The 27,354-nt window shown below is 37.7% G+C and overlaps 1 protein-coding gene across 3 annotated transcripts in view; it reads left to right on the top strand.

Moving 5' to 3' along the window:
* DIP-zeta (Dpr-interacting protein zeta) overlaps positions 1–27,354 on the top strand; it is a 307,293-nt gene that overhangs the window by 12,261 nt on the left and 267,678 nt on the right. For all 3 annotated transcript variants that reach the window (XM_065228207.1, XM_065228209.1, XM_065228208.1), the window contains exon 2: positions 11,552–11,980. In XM_065228207.1, the coding sequence (XP_065084279.1) occupies positions 11,863–11,980 (118 nt within the window). In that variant the 5' untranslated portion in view covers positions 11,552–11,862. The remainder of the gene's footprint in view (positions 1–11,551; positions 11,981–27,354) is intronic.

Genomic DNA, 27,354 nt, shown 5'->3' with positions numbered 1-27,354 from the left:
CTTTTCGGGTGACGCCATTTCTTCCAACTTTCAAAAAACTGACAGCGATAAAAATACAATGTAAACTATGCACTCTAAACTACTTCTACCCAAATTTTCAAGATAAAATACCCAATGGATAATTTTCTACAGCGTTTTTTTCCGTGATGCAATTTGATGTGGGACACCCTTTAAGTGCGAGAAATTAATTATGACGAAAAAAAAAGGGTGCCGAGTGGACTCGAACCACGAACGTTGCGATTATAAGACCTGTGCATTCTCCACTGCTCCTCCATGCTTCGAGATATGGTTAGGCTAAAAGCGAATAACAAGTGCTCATAGTACGATAATTTGATTTCTTAAAAAAAAGAGACAATTGACACCGTCTTCAACCAGAGGTTGTACAGACTGAATAACTTAACACTAGACAATGGACAACACACAACACCCAGTAGACCCAGTAGGGAAATTTCTAGGTTGCGAAGAAAAGTTCCACCGGCTGGAGCGGGAATCGAACCCTCACTTCGTGGCACTCACAATACGCCTGAACGACCGGTGACGCCGCTAACCGCACGACCACGAAGCCCACTTTTTCTGATGAATGAAAATTGGAGAGTATCATCAGTATGCATCTTTCCTTTTTCCTTAATCACTGTGTCTAGATCTCATACCTCTCAATCGTTTAATGCAGTTGTTGGGACAACTGGTAGTTTGCTCCTAATTCTTCTTTCAATCATAAGTTCTCCGGGTGATTTTCCTGTAGTAGTATGATTTGTGGAATGATATGTCAACAGATATTTCTGCATTACTGTTCTCCAGTCCTTTCCTAACTCTTGAGCGATCCGCAATCTCTTAAGCAATGGTCTATTCTGCCGTTCAACTTCTCCATTCATTGCTAGCCAAAATGGAATAGTATTGACAAGAATAATACCATTCGATTCACAGAATTCCCGGAATTCATCGCACTTTTCGCTGAATTGAGGACCGTTATCTACTCGTAATGTTGCAGGAAGACCGTAACGACAGAACATAGTTGCTAACTCCTTGATAGTTTCGCATGCGGCAATTTCTGTCATTACACAAACTTATCGACTATAATAATCGATCACCACCAGTAAGTATTGCCCTTCCGGAAGTGGACCCAAGAAATCAGCTGCAACATCCAGCCATGGTTGATTTGGTAGTTCTCGCCTAATCATTGGTTCCGGTGGATTTGCAATTATGCAAGGCTGAAAAGACAAAAGAGAGCCGTCCTAAGAAGATTTTCGAAAAACAAGAGTGTAGAGTACACCCTAACGTAGCCGGATACCCTTGATGTCACGAGTTGTATGAAGTACATAACTGAATAGATAGCAAATCTTATAAAACACGACAGGCTACAATGACCTGAGTATTTGGCATGAGTGCCGGAACCTGAAGAGCAACAAGCGAAAATAACACTAAACAGCGAACCCGGAATAGGTTATCGACTCTGGGATAGATCTCTCACATGTTGCCTTTTTATTGCACGATCGTTGATGTACATGCTTCAAACGCCACTAATCTCTATATGAAACCATGAAGTCACCTTAAGGAGGGGTTTGTTATTTTTTTAGAGATGGAGTGGGATGTGGAGTACACCGTAGCCGGATACCCTTGATGTCTTATCCCTCGTTTAAGTGTCAAATGGATGAACATCATGCATTCATTCGACTTCAACATTCGGCAGAGGCAATCACAGCTTGCTACTGCTTCACTCTTCCTCTTTCGTAGGTCGACCGTCGCCGGAGTAGGTCGTGCAGTGTGAGGCTCCTGCGTTGGACGATTCACCCAGAGTGGAATTATAAATTCCACATAGAGTGTATCGCTGCGTGACCACTACGTGAAGCTCAACATAATCTATAATCGCGTTAGCAAGAGATGTTATATTCGATATCAGAAGGGCTTACAACTCAAATCCCACCCACAATCTTTCTGGGATTATGTCAAACAGCAACGTAACGAGTGTAACCTGCCTTCTTCAATGAAGTGGAATGGGACCGTAGCCTCTGAACCACAAGCCATACGTGACATGTTTGCCTCGAAGTTTTCTAGGATTTTCTCCAACGAATTGCTATCCGATAGACAGAATTGCTTTTGTAAACAAACACGTCAATCACCGATTTCTCACGAATAAAAGCTCAATCTTTTAAACAAACAATACCAAATGACAGACCAATCAATCCTCTATCGGATTGTGTTATTAGTTTTCGAGATTGAAGTTTTATTCGCGATAAATCGGCGATTGACGTGTTTGTTTACAAATGTAATTACGCCCAAATCTCAAATCACTCCGGAGATATCATCAGCATCTAGTAACACACAGCCGTCAGGGCTAGCTATGCCTGAAGTCACTGTCAACAATGATGCGATTATGGCAGCTGCACGTAAACTAAAAGTGTGAACGTGCTTAGGTCCCAATGGAATTCAGTCGGTGTTTTTGAAGAACTGCATTGACAGCTTGCTCGAGCCACTTCAAGTGATCTTCAGCTTGTCGCTTTCATCCGGAGTGTTTTCGTCCTGCTGGAAACGTGCATACATGTTCCCTGTACACAAAAACGGCGATAGGAAGAATGTTGATAATTATCGCGGAATATCATCGTTATGCGCCGTTTCCAAACTCTTTGAGCTTGTTGTGATGGACCAATTATTCTTTCATTGCTAGCAGTTTTTCCAGGTCGTTCAACCGCGTCAAACCTTTCATGTTTCACTTCTTACGTAACCGACAGTATGCTTGAACGAGCACAACCGGATGTACTATATTTGGACTTATCCGCAGCATTCGATAAGGTCAACCATCAAATTGCTGTAACGAAGCTTGAAAAGCTTGGAATTCATGGAACTCTTTTGGATTGGTTCCAGTCCTACTTGAACGGTCGTCGCTCGCAAGTAGTCATCGGCGAATTCACTTCAGCTTCTCTTAAATAAAGAATTAAAAAAAAAAAAACTTCAGCTTCATTTCCAATCACGTCAGGGATTCCGCAGGGAAGTCATCTTGGACCACTCATCTTCCTTTTATACTTCAACGATGCCAATACAGTGCTGGATAGACCAAGGTTTTCGTTTGCTGATGACTTCAAGCTATGTTTCAAGATTCGTTCTGAGGCTGAAGCTCAATTTCTACAAAAAAAAGCTTGATGCATTCGCTCATTGGTGCCAGATGAATCGTATGAGCGTAAATCCTGCAAAATGCAATTATTCATTTTCTGGAGTACCACTGGTAAGAGTGAACGAAATCAAGGACTTGGGAATTGTCCTCGACTCCCAGTTGACCTTCAAGCAACACGTGTCGTTCGTAGCAGGGCTTGAAGAGGGAACGCATTCTGCCTGTGACTGCATGAACTTATACATTATTCGCATTCATCATTTGCAGTGATCGGCATTCACTGAACCTGATTAAAAAACAGTCGCACTGAACGGGATCTAAAAACAGTCAGATTTCCTTTCTACGTTGCATTGTGCTTTGTGCAGTTGCTTTGCAGATGCAGATTTTTAAATTCATTCCCTCTGCTCTGGTCAAGTTGATTGCCAACTGCGAGAGCTTTAAATTCAGACGTACTATCGGCTACAGCACGGAAGCATTTCGCACACACATTATTTTCCTTTCCAGTGTGGGATAGCAGCGCATGGAATATATAACGTATGATACGATTCATTTCGATGATACCTTTTTATATATCGGCAGTCCTATTAGCGCGGGTTGAGCGTTGGAAAACAGCGATCCGCGACGCTGATTTCGCGTAAATGAAGGACTCCCGCATGATTAGGCAAACAATTAAACTTGTCGAATACCACACAATATGAGTATTTTTGGAACCGGTGTGACATGTAGATGCAGGAAATGGATGTTTGACGACATTTTAGAATCCAAGATGGTGACCTATGTTTGCTACAAAACTGTGAAAACTCGTCAAACATTATGTATTTAATATGGGTATTTCCGGAACCGGTGCGGAATGTAGATGCCAGAAATGTATGTTCGACGCCATTTTGGAATCCAATATGGCGACTTCGGATATTCTAGAATACTATAAATACTGGACAAATACCATACAGTATGGATATTTCCGGAACCGGTGTGGAATGTAGATGCCAGAAATGGATGTTCGACGCCATTTTGGAATCCAAGATACTCGTCAAAAACCTTAAAATATGGATATTTCCGGAACCGGTGTGGAATGTAGATGGCAGAAATGGATGTTCGATGTCATTTTGAAATCCAAGATGCTGACCTCCGATATGCTAGAACACTATGAATACTCGTCAAATACCATACAATATGTATATTTTCGGAACCGGTGCAGAATGACGGATGTTCGACACCATTTTGGAATGAATCTATCTGAAAATGGAATGAATCTATGAATCTGCAAATACCATACAATATGGCTATTTTCGGGAACAGCGTAACTTGTAGAAGTCGGAAATGGCTGTTTCATACCATTTTAGAACTCAAGAAATCTATGAAAATATTAATATTTACGAAGCTAACGTGACTAAACTCGTCAAAAAATATACAAACATCTACTCTACTTCGGTTTTTTATTTATCTGCTTGTTAAAAAAATGATTGCACGTTACCTTGAAGATCATTGAAACATCACCCTTCCATTACTTCTATTATTTGAGTTCAAAAATATCTTGTCAAGAACTTTTTGGTTTAGTTTGACAGTGAGAAAATCTTCTAGGGTGTTTTCACCCAAGAATGTGCGCTGATCTAAAAACGTTAACGCCAGAGCACTGAAAGCACGTTCCACTGATACTTGCGTCGATGGAATGGCGTAAATTACAGCAGCTGCTTCAAAGAGATCCTTTTGCATGGTTTTCTTCTGTACCCAGTACTCCCAAACGTTGACATGGTGTGGTTGTCGCAATCCAACATCCAACACACTGAACTGTTCTGGAAGCGTTTTGTTTGGAATACATTTCGGGTCTCCGCTTGAATCTGCTAGACAGCCTCCAAACATGTCCGCTAAAAAATTGTCCAGTTCATCCTGCTGAACAGCTGGCTCAGTAAACGTGGCATGCTGAGTGCATCCTCCTTCAATGCTAAAATCCGTGCAAATGTATTTATGATGAATTTCTAAAAGGTAGAAGTTAATAGGTTGACAATTTAATAAAAAATATATTCAACAATCCTATATGAAAAGGCACTGTAGATTCATGAAACTACTCTCATTCTGACGAGCATTCTGCTAAAAAAAAAATCATACTGATTCTTGAATGTTATTATTCAAAAACCAAACAGGTAAAAATGTTTTTTTTCCAAAATTTATTAAACCTTTTCTTCGAAACTTGCGTTTGCCTGGATTTTCCATTGTTCTTTCAAACCAGCTTATTATTTTTTAGCATCAAACACACCTAGGTACCACTTTGCTCGATGAATGCCGTTCATTGACTGTTTTTTCGGACATTCCCAAGCCAAAACGAAAAAAGGAACCCGAATGAAATCAAAATGGGAATGAAACCAGAGCGAAAGGGAGCGACTGTACGGGAGAGGATTTTGAAGAAGAGAAAGTGGGAATGCTTTTTGGCAGAGGTGGCAACAGTACATTTTTTGAAAAACCATCATCCAGAGCGAAACAAAACAGCCAGCACACGGGCGACCGTGTATAACTACATTCCAAGCGAACAGCGGAGATAGAGAATAAATAAAATCTCGCAGCCTGATTTTTCCAAACAGTTTATTGTAATGAAATTTTAGCTGCAGGCTTGCGTGTGACAGTAAATTACCAACTCCCTTATTTACGCATAATTTTAACATCAATGCTTATGAGTGGTCAGTTTTCATTCTTATCTTTTAATTCCATGCAATAAACATCAAATAAATGCAGTAGTTAGCCAGAAATCAGCAAAATTCTACACGACATAAATTTATGTCGCGCGCGCCGCCAGTCTTGTCTGCTTCTTTGTGCGAAAATGTTCTGTTGCTGGCAGAAAACAGTTTAGAAATGTCATGACATTTTTGCCGCTTGCCAGTTTGTTTTTGTATGTCGTCACAATGGTTATCGCAAAATGTATCAAATGTTAAGGAAAAAATATTAAACTCCAGGACTGGTGCCACCACTGCTTTTTGGTATCTATTCGCTTTACTTCATTCCAACGCAAATTTTGCTCCGCTCCGCTAATGTACGCTTAGATCTGAGTACACCTTAAAGCTTCAAAATCTCTAGGCTTTATCTTCCGGTTAACAAAAGAGTTCACGGTCATTTATTGTCTAAAGGCGCTCTAGTGTGCATTAGTTCGGTCGACATTGGAATACTGTTCGACTGTTTGGAGTCCTCACTACCAAAATGGAATTGAGAGAATAGAATCAGTGCAACGGCGGTTTGTTCGATTCGCACTTCGTCGACTTCCATGGCAGGATCCATTTCGTCTCCCAAACTACGAGCACCGATGTCAGCTAATTCGTCTGGATACACTTAGCACACGAAGAGACGTTGCTAAGGCTATGCTGGTTTCTGATGTCTTGCTGGGTCGAGTTGATTGTCCTAAAATCCTACAACGATTCAACTTGTATGTGCGACCAAGATCTCTACGGAACAATGCGATGCTACGACCTCAACCTCACCGCATCAATTACGGAATGAACAGTGCCATTACTGGGATACAGAGAGTTTTCAACCGGGTTGCCAGTAAATTTGGTTTTAGCGTTTCGCGTGATTTTTTTTTTAATTCGTTTATTTTTCCAGGCTCATTTGCTGTAGCTTTGCGGAGCCGATATTCATTGTTTAGATAACAATATTACTTAAAACTATTGTTAGTAAAGCGGGGGCCGATTACTCGCGGCTATCTCGAGGTTAGGGGTAACAAATTGTAACAAATGGATGGCAGGGTAGGGATTGTAAACACAAGGTTTGGAGAGCAATGTGCTCTTGATCTTGAACTAGGTAACACTCTGATGAAAAAGACAAACATGGGGGTACACCGATGGGCAGCTAACAACTTGGGAGAACACAAGATGACACTAACTACTAAATCCTCAAATCTATCCGTTTTAAAAACACATAAATTAAATTCAAATAGTCGGGGTCTTGGCTCGCCAAGACATCTCTAACGGGTATCGCGGGTTGTTTTCCTCGGGCCCTGAGGGATGTGGATAACTCAGATCTGGCAACACGGTGTAAGATACATGACCAAACAACATGCTCGATATCGTGATATCAACTGCCACACGCACATAAATTGCTGCCTGAGAGCCCCATTCGATAGAAGTGCGAGTCTAACGAGCAGTGATTGGACATAAGCCTTGAAATAACGCGTATAAAGTCGCGGCTCATGTCCAACCCTTTGAACCATGGTTTGTTCGACACCTGTGGGAGAATAGAATGTAACCATCTTCCCAATTCACCATCCTTCCATTTCTGTTGACAACTGATGAGGACTCGCTGACGAGCAATGGAGAAAAATTCGTTGAAGGCGATTTGTCGCTCAAAAATATCGCCTTCCATAGCGCCCACCTTAGCCAACGAGTCCGCTTTCTCATTACCCGGAATTGAGCAATGAGATGGGAGCCAAGCTAAGGTGATAGTATAGGAGCAGTTAGATAAAGCACTCAGTTTAGATCGTATTTCAGGCAGGAAATACGAGGAGTGCTTCATCGGCCTCATTGAACGAATAGCCTCCAATGAGCTAAGACTATCCGTAAACATGAAATTGATGGTCAGAAGGTAGTGAGGCACTTCGCTCTACTGCGTAAAATATGGCTGCGAGTTCCGCAACGTATACGAAGCATGGTTTTTGCAGTTTATAGGAGGCGCTATGAGATTGATTAATACACCAAATCCAGTGGAAGCATTTATGGTTGACCCATCTGTGAAAAAACTTTTATCGTTACTTACATGGTGGTACTTGATTGCAAAAATTGAGGGAACAACCATCGACCGATGGTGATCTGGTATTCCATGGATTTCTTGCATCATGGTCAGATCAAAATTTACAGAGGAACTATAGAAGGCTTGAAAGCAATCACGATTGGAGATTAATGAAGAAGGACCATTTTCGCGTGACTTACTATGTGCTAGATTTTTTAATGTTTTTAGGTAATTTGAAAAATATGTGTAGTTTTAATGTATATTAATTTAGTTCATTGGCAACAACTTATCCATCATTGGGGCCAAGAAGCCTGTTGATGAAGAAATAAAAATAAATAAATAAAAATTAAATAAATTTGGAGCAGACACCACTGCTATAGTAGATATAACTGAACACCAATACATACAGCCATCCTATCGGCTGGTATGCAGTGTAACCATAGAAACAGCTGATTTTGTTGATTTTTTCTTCACTTTTCTGCCTGATCGATTTCAAATCAATCACTTCTCTGTACAACGCTGAAACACTGTAAATTAATCTTTAAAATTTTTGTCGAACCTCTTAACGGAATCCCTTCACATCATCCGATATTGCAATAATTCGATATTGCAATAATTCGATCTTCCATTTTTCAACAGGCCATACTTTGCCAGATTTAAAATTTAGTCCGCTTAACCATTTACTCAAATTTCCTGAATTATTTAATATGATTATCGCTCCTACCTTTTATCCTCGTCGCCACTTGTAGGATTCTGTATATTCAGGAATTATAAGGAATACAGCGGAGTATTAATATTTCATAACTCTTTTCACGTCCACGATATCTCTTCCTACCGTACACGTTCTCACTCCAAACCTAACTGCCCGTCTTTCCTATGCCTACTTTCATGTATTATTTTCGTATAATCTCCTGAGGTGTAGGACCCTACAGTGCCTTACCGACTGAGCTAAGAAAGGCCCAATATACAATCATGAAATTACGTCGACAAGTATAATAAACCGTAAAATTTGCTTCCCCAAGACTCACAACGATCCTCAATCATGGGGCCATTTGTTGCGGTATACCAATTAATTAATTTTGTAAATATTAGCTGAAAAAAGTATCGTTTTCCGGTTTTGCGGTATTACTATGGATGGTGTCATTTGCAGTGGGTGCGCCAGCAGAATAATATTATGCCTAGCTCTGCAACCACGGGTTGACATCTATTGCTTAAACGGGACATCCTCACACTCCCAAAAAAAAAACTGCTGAAAAACTAGAGGAAAAATTCAGCTCATTATATGAAACCCAAGCGAATGGGTTTTTATGAGCGAAATCCAAAAATGTGTGCTGTTATTTTACTGGACCTAGCAATGCGAAATTAAATATTTAATCCATTTTGCCAGCGAGGACGATGGGTGGTATTTAACTGCACCTAAGTAAACGAGTTTTTTTTATTGTTATTTAATTTGAAAACATACTGGATGTATGAATGGCAAAATAGCCACCGCCTCTGCTCCCTTCCTTCCAGCACAAAAACACTGTACTTTTACGGTACTAAATAGTAAAAGTCGTTTATCAAGGTTTATTTATACGTCCAACCGCCGACGGGTGCCGTTTTGGATTCTAATTAAATGCAAGCGAGTGAAAAATGACACAAGCACCTACCAACCTATCTACCTACCCACTAGGACGCAGTATCCTTGTCTGCCCACGCAATTGCGATGCTGCTTGCTAAGCAGCGACTGACCTGATGTCCTCACTGGTGATTTCAACTGGAGTGAAGGAACAGCATCCACGTGGTGTCGACTGTCAGAGGCAACGCGTTTGTTTCAACAGTTGGTAGAAGTACAGGAAGTGAATGAAACCATAACAGTGGCCAGGAATGTATGGGATATTCCATTGATTTTATATCAATATTAGTTATGGAGATTATTTTTATCAGAAAACATTCGAAAGCTCTTTGTATCCATACTTGCTATTTTTGCTATGACATTTGGTAGTCTATTTGAATGGATTTTAGATGATTTGGATGGTGAACGTTTGCTGATGTAGAAAGAGTCTTATGATAACTTATGATATGTTAATAATTGTAAATTTCCGTAAATTTGTTTTTTTAACCTTTCAGCATTGCGGTCACTTTTGGCCTGGAAGCACTATGTGCATTTTTTTTCTAATATAGGGTATACGTCCCTAACCTCGGTCTAATATGCAGCCATAGATTACGTTTTTAATCATAACTCATCAATTAATTTACCTGCAAACGATATTCTACTGCTAAATGGTATGCTTAGATATGCTTATCATGTCGTTTGCTATCAGGAACCGCAAAAAGTTGAAAAACTTACTTTTTTTAAGACAAAAACTCACCAGGGAAATGTATGTAATATCGGTCTATTGTCCCCAAATTGGGTCTATTTATCGATGCAACTTCGTCCTATCCTGTTTGATTCTCAAAAAAAACGCTCTTGGTAACGTTTTCTTATGTATTTTTTTTTATCACTATCACTGTTAACTTAATACTCTTCATTCCTCAAAACATTTCTTAGAGAAAATTTTACGAAAACTACATTAAATCACTCAAGTTAAAAATTAAAAATTAAAAATTTCGCTTATCGTCTTTCGACCGCAGAATATCTAAATCAAAACATTGTGATGTTCATTATACAGATTTGGCAGAAAAAATCTCCCTTCCTGTTCGTTCCTTATCATCCAAATGCAAACCACATTGTTGACGTTACTCTTATTGCTATATGCTGTCAAATGAATTTCATGGGCCAAAGTTAGGAACATAGAAAAGAAATGTGTCCCTAAAGTTGGGTCCATGATTTACTTGTGAAAACGTTGTTAAACAATTAAAATAAACATAAAATATTCAAACAGTAACTGTGAGTTTTACGTCTAGTGTGTATTATCAGGTAATTCCATTCAATAAATGCCATAATCAGGCCATTTGATGATCGTCAGTGCAACCTTCCCATCTTAACCTTAGAAGTCATGGCGGCTAAAAACTCCGAACAGAGTGATATTCTCAACCAGTTTTATTACTTACGAGAGCTGAAAATGTATTGAAATGTTGTGATATAAATTGATTTGTGTGTGGTACACATTTATCAATCATCAGTGATCAATATTTTCCTTATTTTTTGTGTAATATTCCTTAATTAATTATTTATTTGCGTGATAGGCCGAATGAAAGGACTAGACCCACATTACATACCGTAACCCTATTAGGAAGGTTAACCTACTCATAAAAACATTCCCCTTCAAGCATTACTGTGCTGCACAGTGCCTAGATAAATATTTAAAAGCAAATCTTCTCAGAAGTCAAGATCTTCTTCATCTGCATCTTTGCGAAACGTCTTTCCCTCTCACAGGAGGAGGTTTGTGTATTTCCGTCTTTGCAGCCAAAATGTGACTTCCGCTCGCTCCATTCGTACCTACCAATCGGTGAACCAATGCTCCTTCAACTTCTCAGAAGATCCCGCACCATCTCCGGTTTTAGCGAGCAAATGCATCTACCGTGTTTCCCTTCGAGTGATTTTAATGAAATTTTAATTGATGACGAATCGCAGAGACAAACCGTAGGAAATCGACTTCGTAGTTGAACTAACAGAGCTGCTACATCGGAGGTTCTTGAACCTCTTAATTACAGGTTAATTTCGAGCCGTCTGGAGACATCTCGAAATTTGAAGACTCTTCTACCCCGTTTCTTGCTGCTAGAGGAAAACCACCATCCATTTTCTCCGTTTCCTTAAAGCTGTGACATCACGTATACGAAATCTTTAAACATTTTTGCATTTGTGGACGTAAGCGGATAGGTGAAAGAAGATTAAACCCAAGTGGAAAGTGCTTTAAATAGTTCCTTTAAACAAACGGAATCCAGTCGAAAAAGGTGAACCGTAAATCGAATAGCTTGTGAGTGGGTGTGAAACAGTGAAGAAGAAAAAATTGTCTACTGCGAAAAAAAAGGGGATAAGTACCCTCCCGGCGGCACGGAGAAAGCGCGCCACTTTCTCACAATCGATAGCAAAAGTGTGATATGAGAACGCCGTCTCATAGGAACAGCTGATGAACCCCACGGAACACCAAACGATCGGGGCCCTCTTCCTCATGCTTCTGGCAGTGACGACGACGAGGGTCTCTACCAACAGCGCAGTCAAAACAGGAATAGCACCTGTGCCAAATGGTAAGTGTTCACTTTTGCTTCGTACCTTCAACGGTTTAGGGGTTAAGACTGAACCCGGTGAGGGAATATTGGGAATGAATTTTAGTGAAACGATTCTATGTTTTTTTCTTCCGTCGATCTTGTTTTCTGTACTGAGTACCAATGCTTCCGATGCCAGGAAGGCAGCTTCCACTCCTTGACCATACCTTTTGATCCTTCAACTCATGAACCGGGGACCAACGACTTTGCTTCCCTTCCGAAGTAAGGCGTGATCAGAGATTTTATGCCTCAGAACATCCCGGTGGCACCGCCTGGGATTGAACCCAGGCCTTTTGGGGTGAGAGGCAATCACGCTTACCGCTTCACCACCGGCACCGCTATAGTTCACACCTTGACAACGCTAATTCGTGTGAGTCTAGGAGAAATCTTGACCAACAATTGAAAAGGGGAAACTTTACCCAAAGATGCCATTGATTTTCTTAAGGGTAGACACCTATTGGTGGGTTAAAAAAATCGTTTTTTTTTTTTGTTTCATTCAAGGCATCTTTAAACATAATAGAATGTTGTTTATGTTGAAAATGGAATAAAAGAATGAATGTAAGCCGCTGTTAGAATTGTGTTAAACGCACTTAAAAGTAGCTCAAATCTTTAAACGCGTTTTTCTCGAGACCACATATTTTAAGCTTGCAAGACAGCAGAGATGCCAGATTTACAGACTATTATTTTTTTCACAGACATTTTTTTTTTTTTGTTACAGACATTTACAGACTTTTTTAGTTTTTTCACAGATATTTACAGACTTTTGTAATCAAAGGAAAATTTCAAAATTTTTTTGGTTCCACTGTTTTCATCTTTAATCAAATTACACATGCGATGCATTCAAATCGTTTTCATACGATATGATGGTTTGTTTGCATACGTCAACTCACGTTGGCCAGTCTTTAATTTGACTGTCTATAGTCACTGTCACCGAAAAAGTGAATGAAACCAAGGGGAACAAAAGTCCTAAATATATTCAAATTTTGCCAAAAATTACTCTAAAGTTTTATGCATTGATTTATAGTCGGAGAAATCCATTTTATCGAATTCATCCGATATAATCGTGCTTAAATCTCTAAAAACAAATAATTTCGATTTTTATCGGTGCCATCTCTCATATCGGGTCACATCTCTATAAGTATCATGACAGGTAAAGATGACAGCCGTTTATTTGTAAGAAAGAAACGTTGTGAAATCTCGACCAACAATTCAAAAAGACGGATCAGCTTTTGTTATCAAATCTTGTAATGCTCTTTACTCGCAAATCAAAGGTCGCCTTGCCAAATCAACAACACCGTCGGCTAGGGAAAATTCTATCCTATCCGATGGTAGAATTGGTTTGCGTAGGCGTGCTTCAGATTGCATGATAAGGTCGTTACAAGTTTACTGATTCATTCTTTAGTATTGTTGGTTGATAAATCTGTTCAAAAATCAATGACGGGGATTTCTTGAAGAGTCCACAAATTGCCTGATGATGGCTGAGATACCCTATCACTTCAAGTATTCTAGAGCACAAATTTCTGACACAGTTGTGACATTACTCATGAAATTGGAACTCCCTGTTTGCTGCATCAAATGTGAAGTTCCAGTTTCATTGTTGAATATTTTGTGGCAGCTGTGCTCTTGAAATATTGAGGTGATAGTATTACGCATTGCACACTTTGTAGGAAGTTCGGAAGCGCATATGTCACGACTGGGAATTCTCGGATACCTCCAAGGTCTGATTTTTATCACTACCTCAACAGACTTCCCCAATCTCAGGCATCGATGGCACCTATCGTTTGGTCTTGGGTTTGGTCACGTTTGGCCATAAATTCTGTTGCCAAATCTCCGGGCAAATATCGTTGCTTCCAGAGTTTGAACATGCAACAATCACAAAAGCAGGTGCTCAAAAAAGTTATAGTTCACATCACAAAACACACTGAACACAACATCAGCATAATGCTCGATATTTCTAACACATCCAAGATTATCGATGAATAGTGTATGAAATCGGATAATATCGGCAGGTGCTTCATTACGACTCGAATTTATCTTAAAAAATCGAAATGTTGAAGCAAATTATATAGAAATCCGTAAGGTGAAATATAAGCGGATTACTTTCGTCCCCCTTGAATGAAACGGACAATGTGATTCCATCCTATTCCATCTTTTTATTCGAGAACACCCACCCTCGGATGCAGTTTTAGTGCTTAACGAAGCAGCAATTTTCGCCGTTTTTTACCTGGATAAGAGTCGTAAAAATGTGGATAAAATCGACAAAAATCAAAGGAAACCCGAGAGGAAACCCATAATGAACTGTTTCAAAGGATCAGGTATGCTATAGTTAAGGAAAATCAATATAAATACTAACAATAGTCATTATGTTAAGTTCCATGTGATTTGAGGTATCGCACGATGCATTTCGGAGCATGTCAGAATCTGTCCTCTTCCCGGGGGTACTTGGTATATCTGAAAGAGGCCATTGTGATCATTAGGTCACAATATGTCCACCATTGATCTTATAGTAAAATTAATGTGATTGCGACACCTCATGATTAGTTTTTGATATATCAATCTTTTGCAAATTCCCCAGTGGAATCTGGAATTCTCATTTTTGTTCATATCTTCGGAACCATAATTCCGATCGGGAAAAAAAAATCAATAACGATCTATGGGGATTTGAAACTCATCTTCTTAAATTTGTTCCACTCAAATTGGTCCAGCCATCTCTGCGAAAATTGAGTGAGTTACACTCATACGAACTTTCATACATACATACTTATATACACACATACAGCAGCATTTTCCGATCCCGTAGAGATGAGTCTATTGGTATATGCCATTCATCTCTCCGGGTCTTGGAACGAAATTGTGTTTTTCAAGTGATACTATAGCCTTTCGGTACACCTTGGTGTACGAGAAAGGCTAAAAGGTTGGTATCAGCAAATCGTGTTATATTTAGCTATGTTTTTCTCCCCCAGGTGTGTAATTATTTTGCAAAATGTAATGAATATGTTGCTTGATATATCTTATTTTAAACTGCATTTGTAAAACCGTTACAACAGTGTTAGTGCTTAGAGCCAATTCATCGCAATTGGCTTCGTTGTACAGTACTCTCCATTTCTTGATGATGATGATCTTTTTTTCGATATTCCTATCTGAATCGAGCAGTCCATATCCTGATTCATTTGAGCCCGAAGTGTTTAGAATCGTATTAATAAGCTTATAAATTTCTCTTATTATTGTCGATTTCTCCATATTTAGGAGTTGGAAAGTTGAATCTCTCACTAAGATGTGCTCGTTCTCCCGCTGCTGGCGTACAAAAGGACCAGGACTAAGTAGCTAACGGATTTTCACACTACATGGCATATAAGATCAACTCAAATTTAAGTTTAAATTACTGAAACTCTAGAAAACGTAGTTTATTTGTAGACTGAGTAAAATTTTCCGAGCCTCATAAATCTTTTCGAAAATGACACAAATAGACGAAAAATTTACTCATTCTACTGTGTTACCTGTCTTATAACGAATATACGTTGTATACGAGTACCCCGAATACAACGTATGACCCCGAATACAACTTATAGCATTTGCAATGTAAAATTAACCGAAATATACGTTGTACTCGAAGTACTCATATACAACGTACAATCGTTATAAGTTAGGTAACACAGGAAAAGTATATACGCAAAGAATAAATCACATATCCAATGGAAAATATTCATTAGAATTTCACATAACTTTCATGTGATATCATAATTGGGAATTGCACCACAAAATCACATGAATTTTATATGTCAAATGAAATTAAGGTGATATGTCATATAGAACTAATGTGATCACATGAATTTTATGTGAAGTTCATATAGATAGCATTGGTTTTGGTAATGGAAAAATATTATGTGCATTCCCAATAGAAACTACATGAACACTATTTTACGTGTACTAATTTCGTATGCACATCGAGATATTGCTCATATTAGAAAACAAATTCCTTTTAAAGCTCGGAAAGTTTAACTCAGCTTATGATACAGCGTAAATGTATGCATTACCAACTCCAATTAGGTTCAATTCGATAAAAGGGGGTGATTTTTGATCGAAAATGACTTTTCAGAAATTTCAAATTTTGAATCGATTTTATGACCACATCACACGCAAAAATTGTGCTAATTTTATGCAGCCCAAAAACAGACATTTCTGAAATTCACAGACATTTTTCGCAAACTTCTGAAAAAAAATCTGGCATCCCTGCAAGACAGGGATCTCGGAAACTACACACAGAGGATACCGAAGTCGGTAAAATTTTACTGGGTTTTTAAACAGCTGATTTTTCAGTAATCATCCCAGTAATTTTAAATTTTACTGAAAACTTCACGTGGTTCACTCTTCTATTATCCACAAGACACGATTTTTCACGACACTAGCGGCACTAGTGACACACAAGGCGACTAGTACACTTTAAATTGAGCCCTTAGCTGTTGACAGCTCAATATAATCAAGGGTATCAACAACAGCTCACAGTTGAGTAAAATTACCTGTAAAATACCTGTTTTCAATTATATTACAATTTTATTCAAACTGGAGGTTATGGCAAAACGAAATATAATTTATCCCATTTGTAAAAGAAAAAAACACAACACATGTCTAATACGAATAATATTTAATCTTAGATGTTTGTTTTAAGATGAGAGCCAGCAAAATGCAAACTACAGAAGCGTTGAAGGCCTACAAGCTATTTGAAACCTCTTCAAAATTGGGTAGAGTCTACCCAATTCAGTCAAAACTGAACCTACCCAAAAATTGGTAAACATACATTTCAAGGAAAGTGAGTGAAGTTTACTCAGATTTTGACGTTTTCTATCTGCGTAAACTTTACCGATTTTGACAGATATGAAAAGCCACTGCAGAAGCTCTATATCAAACATAACCTCATCCGACTGGCTCTATCAAGGTGATTAATCATGAGTTTTCGAAATGGAATTCAGCATTGCAATCCTCAAGTAGGGATATCGTATCGAATAATTAAACATATAGATGCACTTTAGAATGAGTTTTGTAATTTGGTTCACATTCAACTACAAACATTGCACAGTGGTCTAAAAGTGCCAAGAGTTTATGCGAAAACGGTCAATTTAATCCATATAGTGTCTTCGGAGAAGTTTGTGCACTTTAGTGTTCAGAAAAACTCAAAAACTCAAATCTCATGCATGAGTTTATGCGCCAATGAGTTTTGCCTTGCAAAATTCAACGTCGCAAAAATCACCGATGGGTTTTCAGGTTCAAAAATTCATTGATTTATATTTTGGCGTTATTCATTTTTATTATTATTGTTTGTGCATCAGTGGATGAAAAACTAACACAACATGCATAGGCATGATATCAATTGACGTTTGAGTGGTTTTTATGAGTTTAAAGCTGGAATGATTTTTCGGCGTTGTGAGTGTGAGTGCGTGAATATGCATGAGAATCTCAAGCGTGAATTTTGTTTGCTGCATTCGCACGCGAGTTTATTCTCGCAGGAAGGCTCAATGAATGAGATTTGAAAATGATTTTCCGAACACTGGTGCACTTTAAAAGCCCCTTCTTTTGAGTTTAGCCATTTCATGATTTATTCACCTAGCAGTGAGATGAAAACTTTACTTTTTTTGTTTGTCGAGATAGCAAAATGATGTTTTGAGCAAAGTTTTATTCAATATTAAAAGAAACATTTTTTGCTGAAGACGTCAACCCTCTATCTTTGATGCTTTCAGAGATATGTAATTTTTTTGGTAAGAGCCTTCAGAAAATCAATTTTTTGCAAATAACTTTTCAGGAAGTAATTTTTAACATTAATATGTTCTACACAAATGTTTTTTTAAACACGCCATTTTGTCTTGGAAAGCAAGTCCCCATCTTCAATATTTCTTAAAATATTCAAGGTTTTGATCCAAAATTAGCACTATTTCCAAGGTAAATAGCTTGAAGTTGGGCAAAATTAGGCGAACCAGGTTGATTAAATTTGAAACTTTACTTAAAATGCTTCCCAATGCATACCAAATCATTAGTTTTCTTTAGTATTATCTACTGCTGCGGGTCACGACTTCCCGTATAATTGTAAACAACATTACTACCTTAAAAGATTACTACCTATCTCTCAATATAGTTATATTTCATCAAGCGTATCATGCAATATCAAAGAAAAAAATATTCATCGCTACCCATTTCCTCGTCACTTTCAGAACTGTCGTTTGCTTCTGTTTCATCATAGGTTCATGCCTCGGAAGATGGAACTAGAAGAGTTTGAGCATCTTCGGACAAAAGCAGTTTGGCTTGTTTTGGAAGGGGTCTTTTGTTGAAATTAACGGGTCCGATGATTCAAGGACCAATGTTCGTTCAGTTATCCGGTTACTACAAAAAACACCGAGAATCACATTCCGGGAAGAACAAGGACCACTGTTCGCTCAATCAATCGGTCACTACTACCGACACTGTGAATCACCTGCCACGAGAAACAAAAATCACTGTTTATTCAGTCAACCAATCACTATAATAGACACTACGAATCACCCTCTTGTCCAGTCAACCGGTCACTACAATTTAGAATTTGGAACCAAAACTTTAACCACACACGGCTTTGCAACGCCTACTCTTTTTTTTTCATGCCTACTTCGTTTTAACCGAATTCAAATTGTCTTCCTTCAACACCAAGAGCATGTGACGTATGAAGGAGCCTCTATGTACAAATGCAAGAATACGATTATCTGTACACGGTCTACTATAGTTTGGTAATAACAAAGATATCTAATTAACAAGATAACCCACTGATCAATTCCTCGAATAAGGCAATGGATACACCACCTTTATGTGATCGCAGTGCCATCTGGTGAGTGTACATTGAAAATGTTGGGAGTCTCGCGCCAACTTCACCACCAGGGCTAATTAATTAAGAGGTGTCAGCATGACAGATGCCAGTGCGGACGTTGATGATCAGTCGGCGCCACCAGGATGTTTTGATGCATAGCATTGTCATATGTAGCTAAAACCATTTACGCCACTGTAAGAATTGAACTTACTAAATTTGCCGATAAGACAGAAAAATGCATATCATGCAAATGCACTCACCTCAGTAGCGTTCACTTCTACCATAGCCTTTCCAAACAGAATTATTCATTTACCTTTCCTACACCCAGAACAGCGAACCCGAATGCGCGGATCATGTTACATCTTTCAATACGTTAATAACCTAGCAAGTACATTGACACTAATGAAACAAACGTAGAATTGTCACACCGTTGTCAGGCATCTCACTTTGCTTACAGTAATTAAATGTAAATCACACCATACCAATGCAACTATTTGTAAAATGTATTATGACAATAATTCCGTATTGATAACTTGGCTCTGTAAAATTGATTGATTGAGACTGAACAAATAAATTAATACAAAAAAATAAATAAATAATTCCGTATATAAACCCAAGCAGTTTATTGATAAAGACAGACAATTTCGATCAAAGAATCACTTTGGATTGCGATCCTCTCCTGCCCAACTTGGGATACACAGGTTTGGACACCGCTTATTGGAAAATAAATTCCCCAAGGTTCTGCGATCCTCTTCTGCCCTCTGGGATAAACAGATAAGGACATCGCATCCATTCCTTGATTATGCCGCTATCTTGCATACTTGTAAAAGGGCATAATAACATCTCTGATCACGCCTTCGGAAGGGAAGTAAAGCCGTTGGTCCCCGATTCATGAGTTGATGGGTCGATAGGTAGGGTCCAGGTGTGGGAGCTGCCTTCCTGGCGTCGGTAGAATTAGTGCTCAACACGGAAAACAAGATCGACGGAAAACAAATCAAGGGAAAAAACAACGCTTGGGTGTGACCTATGAGGAATTCCATCCAGAATGAGCTGAAAAAACCTGAAATCGTGCTCGACCATCTTCGATTTGGATGATACTTTGCCCATATTTTCAGTATGATAGACCAAGTATTTTCCGCAGGAGAGGAGACCCTTTTGACTCAAGGATAATTTTTGAAAAGGGCCTATGTGTTTTTGCACACATACTTTAAAAAAAAATGTAGGTCGAATACAGTTGGTTGCAGAAAAAATTACTAAGAAAGAGTTGTAGGAAACTAATAAGGTTTTATAAAAAAAATAAACACGGAATTTTTTTTTCCTTTTTTTACAAAAAATATTAAAAATAAACGTCTAAATTCAAAAAACAAAAAAAAAACGTATTCTTGATTTTTTTTTTTATATTTTTTGTATAAAAATTTGAATAGAAAGCCGAAGTTTTGAAAACAACTCTAGGATGGACAAACTTTTAATAAAAAAGTTTTTCTAGCATTTTTGAAAATTTCATTATTTACGGCAGAATGTTCAGTTTGATGTTAGTATATGATTATAAAAATCATTTCAAACGATAGTGCTGGTATCGATAAACTTCCTAAATATAACCGTTTTCGAGATATTTCAAATTTACTTTCATCAAAATCATTTTTTTGTAGAAAATAAGCCATTTCCATAAGTTAATCGTGATTCTCCATCAGCATTGATAAGTTTAGCAAGATACACATATATTAACCTTCAATTTGTCTTTTGACGATTGAACGATCAGACAACCCGTTCAGAATTTACAGGGGAAATGAAAACAATATTATTTTAAAAATAGAAACCAACACAAGTTAAGTTGCACTCATTTTCATTATCAAGCGAAGTTTCATCCTATTTAAGTTGGTAATATTGATGTACCTATCCATCTTATTATTTTAGGTACATTATAATGTCTTCCATGGCATTCCAAAAGAGCTTCTCTGTTAGAGTAGCATCAATACCAAAACAATATTTATACCTGAATATCCAAATGGTACCTACGTTTGTATATAAGCATGACCAGCCTTTTGAAAACAGACATCACTAAAAAAATCTTGTTGAGTGAACAAGTCGAGGTCGAGTGTTGCAAGCCGTTTCCTAATAAACGGTGTTCGTCAAAGCTTCGTAAATTATCCGATCCGATTGAAAAACATAAGTTCCTAGAGTGGAAATTTAATTTGGATACATCTCTATCAATCTGTGATACGTGTCGCTTAAATTTAAATAGAATCGAACCATGTGCTGAAAATCTGGAACTAGAAGTGCAACCGTCAGTCATGGACATCGTGGAGCCGCAGCCATCTACATCTCGACATGGCCTCGAAGAAATACCATCAACTACGTCAATAACAACAGCATCATCTCAGGATAGTGGAGAGCAACAATTTGCCAGGACGCATAATATTGAGCTATTCAACAAGGGCATAGCTGGTATCAACGTATCGCCAATATCGACAAAAAAATTCCAGAATGTTAACTATCCCCGGAGAAAGTATATGGACATTACCAATGGCATTAAGAAACGCATCTTCGGTTTTCAAGCGGAAGAAGATGACCTGGAGCAACTAAAATTGAAAGCTGCGGAACACAATGAGATGATCGGACAACGGAAGGAGAGATTTGCTGATCCAGGTTCATCGAGAGACGATCAAATAAGGATTCTGACGATTTTGCCGAAATCTTGGTCAACGCAAACGGTAATGGACGAGTTTGAAACAAATAAATACATTGTTTTGCAAGCTCGATGCTTGGCAAACGGGAAAGGAGTATTGGCCACCCCCAACAAAAGGTTAGGACACAGTTTGGATCCCGAAATTAAAAACGAGGTATTGCAGTTCTTCAAAAGCGACCAGATAAACAGAGCCACGCCAGGACTAAACGATTACGTTTCAGTGAAGAAGGAAGGTAAGAAGATTCATATTCAAAAGCGACTTTTAGTTTGTACATTGCGAGAAGCTTTTATTACATTTCAATAAGTTAGTAAAAATAGCATTGGATTTAGTTCATTTGCAGCACTAAAACCAAAGCATTGCAAAATACTTGGTAGTTCAGGTTCTCACAATATTTGTGTTTGTACCATCCATGAAATTTAATGCTTCATTGTCTTAGAAAATATTCATTCGAAAAAGATTTCAACCGTTATTTTGAAGAAATATTATGCAGCTCATCATCCAGAACTAAACATTGTTATCTCCGCGAATGCGAACGTTGTCCAGGTCTCTCAGATTTTGAAAGAATTTTTTCAGAAAAAATTCGAGGAACAGGGTATGTCTGAAATATGTTTTGAACAATGGATTTCAACTGATCGATGTAGTTTAGAGAAACTTGTAAAACCTTATTTTTGCGAAAAGTTGGATAAACTGGTATCCCATGATTATATTAAAACTCAGCAGTCTAGTTTCTTGAGAAATACAACAAAATACTCTTAAAAATGGAAAAATTGTCATAATTTGTGATTTTTCCGAAAATTATTCATTTGTTCTTCAAGATGCTGCCCAAAGTAGTTACTGGAATAATCAACAAGCTACTATTAATCCTTTTTGCATTTATTATTCAGAATCAGGAATAATTAAAAATTTAAGTTTGATCGTAATCTCTGAAGTTTAAAAACACGATACAATTGCGGTGCAAGTATTTATTTCAAAATTACTGACCTTTTTGCAAACAAAAATACAAGTAAAAAAAAGCGATGTTTATGTCTGATGGAGCTGCATCCCGATATAAAAATTGCAAAAAATGTGCAAGTCTTTGTAAATTTAAAACGAAGTACAATATTGATGTTGAATGGCACTTCGCATGGCAAGGGACCATGTGACGCGATTGGTGGCACATTAAAACGAATGGCAAGGAACGCAAGTGTGGCTGTAGAACACGAACATCCAATCACAAATGCAGCAGAGTTATATTATTATTATTTATCTTTATTAGGGAGGCTTTCAGCCTTGGGCTGGTTCGCCTCCAAGCAGCAAAGTTATATGCATGGGCTAACCAGAAGAGTAATGATTATTTAACAAAAATGTCATTTTGTTTTGTGTCACAAAAGGAATACACGCTGCAGAATGGAAAAGCATTTTTGAAAAGGCCAAAACAATCCCAGGTACAAGAAAATATCACTGTATTGTTCCGATTTCCGAAAATAAAATATCAGCGAAACTATTTTCGAATGACGAAGAACGCACCATTCATAACATAGAACAACATGCCAATCAAAAGTTCATCAAATAAAAATATATCCAACAAAAAGGTTTATGTACAAATTATTATTATTAAAGACGATCGAAAGTAATAAATGTAAGATGCAAATAAAAACGCATGGGTATTTGATTTATTTATCTTATTTATCTTATAAGTTTAAAACCAATTTTCCGATAGTCTATTGGTGCAAGGGTAAGTTGAAGGTAAGTACATACATATCTTGCAAAACTTATCATATTTGATGGACAATCACGTATAACTTATGAAAAGGGCATATTTTCTACAAAAAAATTGATTATGATGAAAGTAAATTTGAAATATCTCGAAAACTGTTACATATAGGAAGTTTATCGATATGAGCATTATCGTTTGAAATGATTTTTATAGTTATATACTGACATCAAACTGAGCATTTTGCCGTAAATAATGAAAGTTTCAAAAATGCCTCAAAAGTTGCTCTTAGAAAAACTTTTTTATTAAAAGTTTGTCCATCCTGAAATTGTTTTCAAAACTTCTGCTTTCTATTCAAGTTTTTATTAAAAAAATATAAAAAAAATCAAATATATGTTTTTTTTTGTTGTTTGAATTTTGAGGTTTATTTTATATTTGTTTTTGTAAAAAAACGAAAAAAAATTCCGTGTATATTTTTTTTTATAAAGCCTTATTAGTTTCCTACAACTCCTTCTTAGTAAATTTTTTTCTACAACCAACTGTTTTCGAACTACATTTTTTTTTAAGTATGTGTGCAAAAACACATAGGCGCTTTTCAAAAATTACCCTTGAGTCAAAAGGGTCTCCTCTCCTGCGGAAAATACTTGGTCTATCATACTGAAAATATGTGCCATGTATCATGCAGATCGAAGATAGTCAAGTTTGGTGACTGACCGATTTGGCGTGGAATTGGTCCTATGCGAGTTTGTGAACACTGAGTATTCAATAGCCGTATGAAATTTTCCATTCTTCCTTAATGGAACTGCTGCTTCTACAATACAAAAATCTTCTGTACAATTAGAAAACATAACATCCAAATAGTAATTGAGCTGGTTACTAGCATGGTTAATTTGATGAAGTCCTAAGTGGCTGCTTTTATCAAAGATGAATTGCAAAATATCGTTTTCACATACGATTGGTAACAGCAGAGAAGCATTATCACTATCCTGTATAAAATAAACAGTATTCTGGTTAAAATCACCATAAATATGAATTTTGGTTCTTGGATCTTCTCTTTGAATTTTCAGTTCTGCAGTAGTGAAAAACTTGTCGTAAGCTGGTTTTTTTGAAAAAAGTGTGGAGAAACTAGACAGAAGCGAAAAGATGTTCTTCACCGTTTATTAAAATTTTAAACCAGACACCTTCAAATTCTTTTTGTCTTTTTAACAACCATTTTGTTCAGTTTGAAATGTAGCATTCGTAGCAATAAGTGTACCACCTGATTATTTACCTGATAATGATAAATGATTTTGATGAACATTTAATTATGGCTCTGCAAAGCTAACGCCATTGAGCCTTGACAATTAAAAAGACTATTGATAAAATCTGAAATGATGCTGCTACTTCAAAATGTATTCGCCATAATATTATTGATTAGCTTCACCAGGTAAAATGCAACCGTCATTCCAACAATTTACCTATCTCCCAATCGAACATCACAATCGATCCCAAAGAAAAATCAATACCCCTTTCTGCAAATCAGCCATTCATTGATAGCAAAAGAATACGTAAGTCAACAGAAGCCGCACTATCCTCTTGTTCGTGCCACATGTTTGACAACCGAGAACACCAATACGGGACGCCTTTCGTCACTCAATCACATGGTCCAACAAAACCTCCCCCAACCATTCATCACGTCGTCATCGCATTCAGCATCCCGAACGAGTCGCCGCTTTCACCGTAAATGCTAATAAAACACCGACCCTTGCTGACCGGACCAATTTGTATCGGATTTTTCTTCACACTTTCCCTCATTTTCACTTTTTGTAGCCATCATTTTGTGGTCTGTTCCGGCTCTCTGACCGTAACATCTGTCAACCGTACACACATGCATGTGAAAGGGGGCGAAAAACGATAGCTTGTATCGGTCGTGTTTTACATAAAAATACATCCACCCTTGCTCGGATGCCTGGACTGGAATGCCGTAGCACATGTTCTGTGTATGCATGTGCCGTGGTATGTGGAGAGCCAGCCACTGAGCTGGACCTAGCTTGATCAACGAAAGACTCACACGTGAGCAAACCGATGACTGTGGGAGGGGAGAGAAGGGGGGGGGGGAGTTGGATGGACAGTGTGAAACTGTCCGGTTCATGGATGGCTTTTCTCACTTCGGTTCACCTCAATCAGCTTTGTCACTTTAAATGATACGGAAAGCGGTCCCCACGGTTGTGTTCTTTCACTTCTGCTAACTATAGATTGAATGTGTGATTTGGACGAACGATTGAAACCAAATGATATTTAGGATTGGGCTTCTTTTCTTCATGGTCTATTTTGTTCCTACTGGGTTTTACGTCTGCCTTCAACTTGAAGCAATGTTCTCTTTTTGATTTAGATCTTTTTAATGTTTTTGATTGCAGTGCCTGTGCGTTGTGTGCTGGATTTATATAATCCTATGAACTTGTTCAACTTCACAGAAAAAAATCTGAATATTACTGGTGATGTAAACATCCATGCGTGTAAACTATGGTTTGCATTCCCGGGAATGACTTCTCGGGATTCCCGATTCCCGGGAACATAATTTTCATTTCCCGGGATTCCTAAATTTCCCGGGAAATTAAAATGTTATTCAATTCAAAGGTTACATTAGATTTAGCTTATTTTCTTCGCTGAAATTCATTAGTAGTTTGGGATGTTCTAATCATATGTGACAACAGTAATACTGAAAAACATGTTGCTTACATTTTACACCCTACATCACAGTATTAACAACACCCAGGAATGGAAAATCATTTACATTCATATCGTGCATTCATTTACATTCATTTGTCTCTAACTTTTTCCATCAACAGAATTCCGTAATATGATGTATGAAGCTTTTGTAGGTTTTATGATTAGCTACAACTTGATTTTGAGCAGCTTTGGGTTAAAATCAGTTGAAGTGCTTTATCTGCCACCAGATCGTAGAGATGATCTGTTTCTCATCCAGCAGCATCTTACATCTATCGATTCCGTTTTATCGTGCCTCATGATTTCGCTTTCCAGCTCGGTGACTATAATCACCCTCAATTGCATTGGATACCTTCAGAAGATGGAGGTCTCAAAGTAGATTCCAGCAGGTCTCGACTGACGACAGCTAGTAGTATGTTGTACGATGCATTCTGTTTCCATAGCCTGACAGAGGTAAATGGTGCTGTGAATTCCAATTCACGGATTCTTGATTTGGTATTCGTTAAAGATACTGGGTTACAAATAGCTTTGGGCGATCTGAAGGCAAGAATCGATCTTAGTGAATCGATTCATTTTTTTGAAAATAATCGATTCACCGATTTAATCAATCATTTTGAATCGATCTTTTTCATCGATTCATTTTTCAAAATGGCTCAAAAATGTTTCAAATATAACGGATCATAGGAAAGTTGGTGCAAATTAAGTCAAGTTCAGTCTAGAGTTGATATTAAGTTACATAAGCTATCTTGTCATGACATTTCACCTATAATAGTCATTTAGAGTGATGATTATATATCATTTAGAAATATATTGTGTGGTATGTACGCAATGAATGTTGTGAACGTAACATGCTTCACTGCTGGTCATTAAAATAGGTGTAGGCAAAATAAATGCAAAATTTTAGGTTATGTTCATTTAACTTCATTTTATTCGACTTTAAAGTAATTGCACGAGAAAACTCAAATTTGAAACATTAAATGGCTCACTCATTAGAATCATATACAAAATATGCCTGGTCAGTGAAAAAGGTGTGTTGTGTAAAACTATAGTATATAAAGCTTAAAAATAATCGTATATGTTTTATTAGACTAATGACGCTTAGTAACGTAGTCCAAAGTTGATCCTTATTTGAAAATGTTCAACCAGATAACTTTCTTTGAAGCTCGTTCCATAAATTTTCGATGGGGTTGAAGTGTGTTTCGGATCGTTGTCTTACTGAAAATGCCATATAAGAGGCATGTTCTCTTCTGCATAAGGGAGCATAACCTTCTCCGCGATTTCTTTGTATTCAAATCTGGTCATGATGGAATCAATACTGAAAATGGGACCTACTCAATACCAAGAAAAACAGTCCCAAACCATGATGCTACCACCTTAATGCTTTACGGTCTTTACCGTGTACCGCGGATCGAACTTTTTAACGGATGGTCTATGTGGGAATATAGTA

The sequence above is a fragment of the Ochlerotatus camptorhynchus genome, unplaced genomic scaffold (assembly GCF_037179485.1).
Source record: "Ochlerotatus camptorhynchus isolate MF236.1 unplaced genomic scaffold, CSIRO-AGI_Acam_v1.1 ptg000284l, whole genome shotgun sequence".
Taxonomy (NCBI): Eukaryota; Metazoa; Arthropoda; class Insecta; order Diptera; family Culicidae; genus Ochlerotatus; species Ochlerotatus camptorhynchus.
Note: the sequence above shows the minus strand (reverse complement) of the source record. Positions and strands in the feature narration are given on the sequence as shown.